The sequence below is a fragment of the Opisthorchis viverrini genome, assembly GCF_000715545.1.
Source record: "Opisthorchis viverrini unplaced genomic scaffold opera_v5_738, whole genome shotgun sequence".
NCBI classification, from domain to species: Eukaryota; Metazoa; Platyhelminthes; class Trematoda; order Opisthorchiida; family Opisthorchiidae; genus Opisthorchis; species Opisthorchis viverrini.
The window spans coordinates 51,505-61,705 of NW_008752388.1; the positions used below are offsets into that span (position 1 = coordinate 51,505).

Below are 10,201 nucleotides of genomic sequence, written 5' to 3' on the forward strand. Positions count from 1 at the left end.
CTCTTCACCAACGGAACTACGCACCATCGTACTCAGGGAACGTGCAACAGATGTTTGAAGTAAAGTGTTGATAGAGCCGTTTTGACGGAGAACGCAACGAATAGACAAACTCACAAAAGATGTTATTTTCAACCGACAAAAGAGTCCTGAAAACACAAGAACTTCAGGTCATTCAAAAACTAAAACAATATACAGATGCATCCAAGAGTGTTCAGCGTGGCTTGCCGTAAACAGAAAATTTTCTGTTGGTAGTTCAAAATGGTTTGCGTATTTCGGAGAGACATCACTATGTAAGTGAAGACAATCCATGCTGAAAAGCCGAGAAGAACTGTTCAGCTGTGTCATTCTTATTGGGAGTTATCAGCAGTGCGTATTTCACGAAATTCCGGAGAGTCTCAAACAGACGACCTTCCTGGCTAGTTTAGCCTTTTGGCCACCACCGGCTATTCAATCAGTGTGACTAATTTGCACTTGGGAAGGATACGGCGCCGCTCATCTTTCAATCACGGGATCGACATAAAGCGGCGGCAAGTGTTGACCGACTACTCGAGCAACGACTTCTCAGATGAAAGTTTCAATAAAAAAATCAAATCTCCTCACACGACGAACAATATATAAGTAGCTCATTAGAGAGCTCATTAGCTCTAAGTTTTGCCAGGTCAGCGTATAGCTGAGATTTGTTTAATTATATTCTGAGGTTGCGCCTAAAGAATCAAACATCGTCGTGGAGGCACCGGCGGAAACATCGCGTATTTCCGATCAATCAACTCTTTTGTATTCAATACAGGGGAATAAAAATCATCCTGTTGAATAGGATGGGCGAAATGTCAATGATTCAAGATGGATCGATCATTAATTTTCCGTTTGTCGCGAAACTTTCTCAAAATAATTACTCAGATTCAATTATATAAATGTGTTTTGTTATCATATGGGTTATAAATATTTGTCTATCTCATAATTTTTGCTAAGACTTCGTTCCGCTGATACACGTTACTAGTGTTACGTATGCGTCATATTATGTGCGTATTGTTATAATATGATAAAGAAACACAGTGCATGTAGTATATTTTATTTTAGGTCGTCACCTAACACAAGTCAGGTGTTTTCATTTTACCTCAAAAGCTTTCGGAACCAAGACAATGGCTGCGGTCATCCCATTAGGCCCTACCTACCAACTCAAAAGACGTCGTGCGTGATAAACCATTTCAGTTTTATCCAGAATTATCTGTCTGCACATATATTGTCGTCATTCCGTTCAATTTCACTTGTTTTTCTACTTTCAAATTATTCTGGTGTCTTACAATGGCTAAATTGGGGTTGCATTTTGACGATGAAATATCATCATTTCATCGTAAATTTCTTTGATTTTTGGTTTTTACTTCATCACAGTACTGGCATTATGTGATTGCGCTTGCACAACCAGCTTGTTTCAGGTTTTTGAATGGCCGAATTCTAGGCTCAGATTGAAATTATTTTTTTTCAATTGGGTTGTTTTGTGGTGAGCTTTTTGGCAAAACTTTTTGATCTTGCCGCAGCGGTCAAATTACGCACCTTCAAGGTTTCATCGCAGTCGTACACAAAAAAACTTTTGAGTGAGTGAACATGTGCTTGGTGATGCATCTGGTCTTCTATATCATCAAATTAGTCGTGCCATTTTAGTGTGGTTGGGTCTCAAAGAAAAAAACTATGGGCGACCAAATATCCACAATAAACAAGCCGCAACATCACATCGAAAAACAAAGCGGCCGAGAATCAAATGAACGCAATATAGGATATTTGCGGCTTTTTGGTTACATACATACACCTGTACAACAATCATGTAGCTACATGTCGGATATCAAAATGATCCAATTAAATTTTCTGGAATTCACAGATACTTCACATAATACACATGAATGAGTAATTAGCGCGAGCTTCTCGATTTGGATTTTTTCATGTCGTTCACGACTCTCCTTACAGCTGAATGACACAAGTGTAAAACTGGTGCAGCACTGCTCCTCAGGTTCTCACCGATGAGTGATAAGCATGGTTTCTTGAGCGTTTACAATAAAAGGCAACTGGCCCAACCAACAGTGAGGAGAAATGTTGTTGATTGGAAGAGCGCACACCAATCTAGAAAACGTGAAACACTACCGGCAAATTTGAATACAACGACCCCCCTTGAGGCGTTTCATAACAACCGATTTTTAGACCGGTAAACAACTTCCGGGTAACTCGTTGGTCAGGCTTGATGAGGATTGCTTTTTCCTTGTCTTCTGGATGCCAGATGCTAAAATTACCTTTGGTGTCCGGGTCACAATATTTGTTCCGTTGTCAGCCAACAAAAAACGGCTCTTATTTTGAGTAAACAACGAAAGACGTGTGCACGCAATTCCGCTTCATTTGGAAGAAAACGCAACCACAGTGACCACTGATCTGCGGTATCGGTATCAACGGGGAGTGTTTTGCAGTTGGAGACCGAGAACTGAGGTCGTACGTGAAAGAGAAAGGTGGAAATCAAGTGGCGTTCGAAACAATCTTAGCACTAAAAACAAAGAAAAAGTCCCTCAAGATGTTGGCAGCTGTGTAAAGCGTGATATGTTCCCACCTGTAGTGTCTGTTTGCTCAACATCTACTTAAACGATGATATCACAAAATCATACACACCCCACATTACTCATGTATTTTAGTTGTGGATGCTTTGCCGAAAACTGCCGCGGTGTCTGTTCGGTTTGCTACCTAAATTACACAAGTTCCATCATGGTTTCACTTCACTGCAAGAAGAGCTTTACGTTATTTTTTGCACTATATGGCCCACTGGCTATAAATCACATATAGTAAAGCCATTCTAGATGGCCAGCAGCGGCCCCAAAAGAGCAAACTACTTTTTCAGGAAGCAGGTATACCATCCGGAGAGCATAGGTCATGCCAAACCGATAACGTCACGGCATGCCGTTTGGCCCATTCTAGAATATGGGGCCCACGCGTCAAATGATTTTCAGTCGAGAAGAGATCAGTGGTTTCTAAAAGTAGCACGCCAACTGACTTATAACTCGTTCGCTCTTTCTTTGGGGCCTGTTAATACGATTCTCGAGAACGCAGTATTATTGTAAGGGGAACAACAAGGTTAAACAAATCTGCCTTGACCAATTTGTCGCTTTTGATGCCCAAGTGCTCCCTGATGGTTTATGCCCTTGCTGGTAAATGCACGCGTCACCTTTAACGGACAACACGGTCTCAATATTTTCCCTCTTTTTTCCCTCTTTCTCGAGACTTGGCGGGCAAATTGTCACCTATAACGCATGGCTTTATTCACAAGGAATTCATAGGGTAGTTTTATTCTCGAAAATCTACACAACCTGACCGCATGCGGAAGGAACGTTTCTCGGTGGCAAACAAGTGGTGGATTACAAACATTTTGAAAAAGTTGACATTCCAAAATCGTTTTCCAAATCCGGTCTCATTGATACTCGAGGGAAGTTATTTGCAATCGAGGTTCCGGTCTCAGCGCTAGCTTCTAATTATTGATGGGCACTCGCAACCGACCAATGTTTTGACCTAATTCTGATTGTATTATTGTGACCATGACTGACGGTTTATGACCCAATTTATCTGGAAGACAAATATAAGCCAAGTTTGAAGTTGAAATTGAGTCGTGACAAGCAGTTGGAGACCGTGTGCTCGCTGATTTATCTCAGATTTCGGAACAAGCAGTTGGAGACCGTGTGCTCGCTGATTGATCTCAGATTTCGGAAGCCATGCAGTAATAATTTGCTACACATGTTACACGTGAAAAATCCCCAGATACCGGGGAAAATGGCAGTACATAACCCATGAGGCACTCACGCATAACAATCTGCCTATAATATATAACTTTATGTAATCATTAGGCCTTTTGATGGCATGTTGCAGAACTTCTCAATCTGATTCCCGACTTCGTCAAAAAAATCGGTATTTCACATTCTATCTTATGCGGAGTTATCGAAATTGTTCAAATTTTCATGAGTTACCCAAACGCAATTATCCAAACTCTTTTTTGTCGGGGAGACTTTTAGTCATTAGCACTGACAGTTGAAATGCGAAAAGGTTTTTATTGTGTTTCAAGCATTTCAGGAAACTTTGGTCCATTTCTGAATCTTCAGTTCGGAAATAGTCCTCAAATAGCCTGAGGACTTCTTGGCCGCGAGAATTCTCTTCAAGAAATCGAAAACCGTCATGCTATAATGGTTAACGTCAAAGCTAATTTGGTGTTTCAAGCTGACCGTAATCATCTTTATGAATCACAGTAGTCTTGGCGGACCTAAATAATACAAACTCAACTCGATATGTGAGGTAGCTAGATTTAAATAGGGTGGTGGGAGGCATGTGGGGATAACCAGAGTGTACATACTGATGAAGCGCTTTAATTGCTCAAGTATTATTGTGTTCTACCAGATGTATCATTACTTTTGTTAACTGAAAATACGTAGTTTCATCCGTTATTCCAACATGGGCTTGAGCCCCCGAGACCAAACGAGCGCCAAGAAAGCAGACGAAGGGTTTCTTCGCCGGGCGGTCAGTAGCTGTCCGTTGGTTTCCAGTGTGCGCCAAAAAATTGAACGACTAATGCAAAACAGACGTACAAAGGCACATGTGTTTGATTAGTGAACCGAAGCCTAATGGCATGAAACTGTTTTCTCTATACATAATCCCTAGAACATAGGAATATAATCGTGAATCTGATGTTTGGAAAGCTTTCGATTTTATTACGTTTTAGTACATTGTCATGCTTAGAAGATAGTCGAGGTTAGAATCACGTGGATTCAGAATGTACGGACATTCGCTTTTAAACTTAACGACTGGACCGGTTACTTTGAGTGAAACGAGGTACCTGTTCAGTTTGTGCGCCGTTGAATTACAGGCTTCCACGTTGGTACTATATTATTAAATATTCATTAATATTGTATTATTTTAAGCATATTACTATTTTACTGAAACAAACAAGTGCGGTTTCACATATATCAACGTGGAAACCTGCATGTATGCCAGATGAAGGTTTACATCCTTATGGAACAAATAAATGAATAATCAATTACAGGCAATGCTGAGCTGCCTTCGGTTTCGACTCTTTGAATATCTTACATTATTTGCCATGTAATGAAATCCCCGGCACCTCTTCAAACTGAATAAGCGTATGACCCAAGTGTGCCGTCATCCAGAAGCAAACCGGATAGTGTATATTTTTAGATTTATGACGGCCCTTAAAAGCCATCCCATAATGTTGATTCGAAGCGAAGCACTAAAGACCATCGCTGAGAGTGTCGTAATTCAGGGTGCACCCTCGGTTTAAATGGCGAGTGAACTTGAAGTTGTGAATCTGTTGTAGAATTAAAGTGTGAGTTCTCAGGGAGAGCCAGTTAGGAACAAGATATGGTTATTTTGTCTTAGTTTTCATGCAGCACCGGCATTGCAGACGAAAAACAGAGCTCCTCTAGCACTTCAGACTACACCGTTCGAAACACCGTTTCACTATGTTGAATGAACGGATAGGCATGAAAAATAACAATCTCATCTATTGCAGCAATCATCTTCTAACAAAACAGAGTCATAGCATTCAAGACGTGAGCATAGCCTTCTGTCATGAGATGTGATACATTTTCTGATATCATTGCCATGGAAATAAATGGAGCATCTTGTATGGTTGTGCTGCGTATTCTTCGAGAGCAGATTTGTATTCTTGCAATGCGTTCTTGAAGACTTGTATGACAAATACACCACAAAAAGATATTTGTTCGTCAAAGACAAGGATATTGAAGCAACCAATTTATCGGTTACAGAATTTGCGCCTTCTACTGGATAATGGACTGCCGGCTACTGATATGCGAATGAAATCCTCATCAAGGCAGGAGGCTTTCATAAAAGAAACTTATCCAGAAATGCTTTATTGTCGAAGATTCTGCAAATAGGCCCTTAGAAAACGGCAGACCGTAGTTCAAAATTTGCTAAGGAGACACATTTGAAAGCTTTTCTCTCTTACTGATACTCTATATGCCACGATATTACCAAAAACACGTGCAAGTTTAAGTCGCCATCTAAAGGAGACCAGTTTATATGTCTTATTTCTACGACACAAAAATATACTGTTCAAGTGAAATCCTGGGCTATACAGCTTCAGATTCCATAGTGCTTATTGCCTCTCATGGGGTTACGAGATTTCAAACATATTTGGTAACGGAAGTTTGCCTATGTGTACAATTCCGGAAAGTGAACTCCGCGATTACTGTGCAGTACGTTCAAATTCACCACCGGTATGCAGTGTGGAAGGCAGAAAAACGGATCATGTTCCAAACCACTCCAATATTTACAACCAAAATTGATGAATCGCGTGAATAAGTACAATGAGATGGTAGAGTCCTACCGATTTAATTTTTCTACAGCTTGAACAACGAACAAAACAATGGCAATGGCCAGACAATAGATTTCGCGGATAACCGGAAAAATGTCTAAGAGATGAAGTAGAGATAGCTTGAATCTTGCTTTGAATTTAGGTTCAACAAATAGATTCTAACATTTTCGAGGCAATAGATCGTGCGAAAGAAACAGCAAAAAACGATATAACTCAATAAGCGAATTAAGATGGGCAGGCTTTTTTGAGCAACGATAGGCCCGTCTGTGAGCGTAATTTATATTATGAGACGATGGTCTAAAGATTTTCGTGTCATGAAACTGTGACAATGCTGAGGGATATTAAAAAGATTAGTGAAGAATTTGAGAATGTTCCGGTCACTAGGTTTTAGAATGAGAGATAAATATCCTCAATGCCTGTAAAACTGAAGTCCAAATATAAGTAAGCGTTGGTGTGTGGTGAGGTAATGTAGCTGGAAGTGTGCAAAGGGTGGGGTTTATTTGATCAGCAGTGATGAGTAGAACGCCTCAGAGCAGCGGGAAAATAGCAACGCACCAATATGGAGTTTAACGTTCTACGAAGCCAGAAAAGACAGAAAGATGCTGTAGGCCACAGAATTCGGATTTATGTATAAAGAGATGAGAGGATATGCCAAGATGATGAATCCGGTCGTGACTTGAGCACAGAAGGACGAGGTTCCAGTAAAAGTGGTCACTCAGTCAGCTTTCTTCAATGCAAAGAGCTATGTTTCGTCACGCACTCACAAATGCAAAACAAAAAAGCCATAGTTCTTCACTCTTACGGACCAAACCACACCCTCCGATCAAATAGCAGTCCTGTGCGACACTGCTCGAAATAAAAGTTGGCACTGGTGCTCTACTTCATATGCTCTGAAAATCCCCAGTAAATTTCGGAGCTACCGTTATTTGTCTTTCTCGAGACCTGACCTTCAAGCGGCTACTTGCTTGGTTCTAACGAGCTGCGATATTTTTCTGATCCGGCTATCCCTCCAACTGGCTGAAAAACTTTGCCATTGCACATGCCAACATGTTACTAATTTGTGGCTTAATTCCCCGCAAGTCTGGTAAGAAGGATGTAATCCTCGTGTAGTAATCAAGTGTGACCTGCAGACATGGTTATTCTGCTGGATGACCTTCAAGCACACCCAAAATTTTTCTCAAGCCATAGTTTGTTCGGACGAAAAGTTTCCATAAAGCTTCAGCATTCGACGGTGCTTATTCAAAAACGTTAAAATCTCCACATCTAGTCCCAATTTTGACACAAACTTATTTCAGCGTGGTCAAGATCTTCGCGTGTTAAAAACGTATTTTAAACGTTTACCATAGCTTGGCGTGATTTCTGTGGAGACTGTGAAAAATGTCGTGGAAAATTTGCTTCCTCCGGGTTTTTCTGTGCTATGGGATTTGAAATTATTTTGGGATTATCAACAGTATTCAATTCTTCTTCTTCCGCACACACTCAAGATGGAGCATCCATTTACAACTTCTGTAGGAATATATCATATATAACTGCAGCAATCTTCCCACCAGACAGAGCAAGGTTGTCATCACAGCTAATGATGGTGGATTTTTCTGGTGGGTTTCTATGACGGCCGGCACACGCTGTATTGGGAAGTGTGCGGGGTTTCATCTAACTGATACAAAGATACCATGACCGTGGCATAAAAGAAATTGATGAGTATATAGGCAGAACCAACAGACAGTGCAATGGGTTGGCCAACATGTTGAAGCTCCAACAGAAATCCACTGAATTGAGACAGTCTTGCGGGCTTATTTAACACTCTAGGCCGGAAAACAGAAAAGCTACAGTGGACTACGGGAAAGCCATCACACTGTGTATGACAGTGGCGGTACCGTCAACGTTAAATCGCACTTGAGTTCTTATAGATCACGTACATTTAAGTCCAGGGTGAGTCATTTGGACTAACTTAAGTAGTTAGGATTGGTAGTGGAATCATGACAATGTAGGACCACTAAAAAGCATAATATCTTTGGGTCCGTCGAACACAGTGTGGTTCATTGGTGTCACTCAGAGAAGGCAATAAGACAGCCCTATGCAGAGAAGGAAACACAATGGGAAAGTCAAAATGCCTACAATTAGCCGCCGGGATATGAATTTTATCCAAGGGCTCAATATGAATTGATTAAGAGCCCACAGGAGTTTCTTCGTAGAATTTGGAATACGTTCGTCCTTTAAATGGAGTTTTTTATACAGGAGTTTCTTCGTAGAATTTGGAATACGTTCGTCCTTTAAATGAAGTTTTTTTATAAAGAACCTTGAAATTTAGTGCACACGCTTGTTTTATGATGCTGGGTTTTGACGACAGATTGTTTGTTCCTCGAAAGCGCTTTTTGAAGAACAAGGCGAGATACGCAGTGACATTACGTCAAAAAGCTGGGAGGAAGAACCGGTGCGGTCACCGTCCAGTGTTGAGTCAACTTGCAGCTCATGAGCTGCCACACCTATGAAAACGACAGTAAATGTTTTGGCGAGATGAGGGTCGGTGATGACAAAAGCAGGTACAAAATTTAAAGGCAGTATGATCGACGTTGTGAGGACAAAATGCAGTGGTTGAAGCCAACCGGTAGGTTTGTGTCTCGAAGGGGTATGTAGCGCCGTCAGAATATGGCGAATTTTAAGATGAATCGTGCTCCAAGTCGGAAGGATTTGAAAGAGTTATTGCTGGAGTATTCGAAATTTGGGGATATAGAGTAAACTTCAACACTGGTACGGTCGGTTTCGGCAGCAAGCTTAGAGCTCAAATATTCCGAAAAATATTATGGAAGCTTTCTTATGAGAAAACGGGGATAGAGGAATGAAAAGTGGTTTAAAATTTTAAGTGAGTTTGGGTTGCGGATGCGTAATTAGTGGTGCAGATTGTCAGATTCATCAAGAATGACCCCTGAGACATCTGGGTAACCAGTGAAGCACTGGCAGTTACTTGGCCAGCTCGAGATATGGCGAAATAATCAATCGAACAGTTTGTGAGGTTCAAAACCGACAGACACAAAAATGACATCAAACAGGGGAGCAGGGGCAGGACATGCGATGATTAAGAATGCCACGCGTTGAGGGCGGTTGAAGGCTTGAAAATGTTTAACGTGATTGCATAAGGGGACAGGTTATTTGACAGACTCAACAAGATGCAGCTTAATCCAGGAAATCCTTGGCGGTTATGCTTATCTACATCATTGATTAAAAAGAGTTCGTGGTTATCAGATGTGTCAATAAGTGGACGGCCTGGGACTCCATCATATTCAATATCTTATTTTGGATGGACTGATGAGGAGATGATGGTTTCCTGGGAGCTCTCAACGGCCGACTTTTAAAATTTGGACTGTGATTTTCCACTTAATTTTCTCTGCAGTCGTGTACAAACAACTGTGATTCCTATGGTTTGGAATTTTGCGGAAAGCAGAAGAGGGCGTGGGATGAATGTAAACGCGTAGAAACATCCAAGGTTATTGTCATGGATTTATAGTGTGAAACACAAGATAGAGGATTTTGTCAAAGTTTTCTGGGTGCGTTCTGCCTTTGAAATTAAGCGGCAGTCATTCATCTGAAAAGCCCAAACAAAAAGTGTGTAGCACCGCTGTTCACGTTTTTAGCGTAGGTCAGTAAGCTTGTCATCACGAGGACGAGCAATAAAAGGTGTCTAATGGTGCACTGAACCAGGCTCTAGATGGAGCTGGGACAACCGTCGGATGAAGGTTATTCCGCGCATCGACTAACCGAAATTAGAAAACATAATTTCAAATAAAAGTGTAGAATGTGAGCTTGAAAATCTCCCTACCATGTTCTCGCCGTGTGTTTGTT

General features: G+C 41.1%; 1 protein-coding gene across 1 annotated transcript in view; it reads left to right on the forward strand.

Annotated features, from left to right (window-relative positions):
* The window catches only part of T265_12024 (hypothetical protein), a gene marked incomplete at both ends in the record, with an annotated part of 49,657 nt that extends 39,813 nt beyond the window's left edge, over window positions 1-9,844 (forward strand). The window contains one exon of the mRNA XM_009178918.1: window positions 9,753-9,844. Coding sequence (XP_009177182.1) covers window positions 9,753-9,772 — 20 coding nt within the window. The remainder of the gene's footprint in view (window positions 1-9,752) is intronic.
* Between the last annotated feature and the right edge of the window lie 357 nt (window positions 9,845-10,201).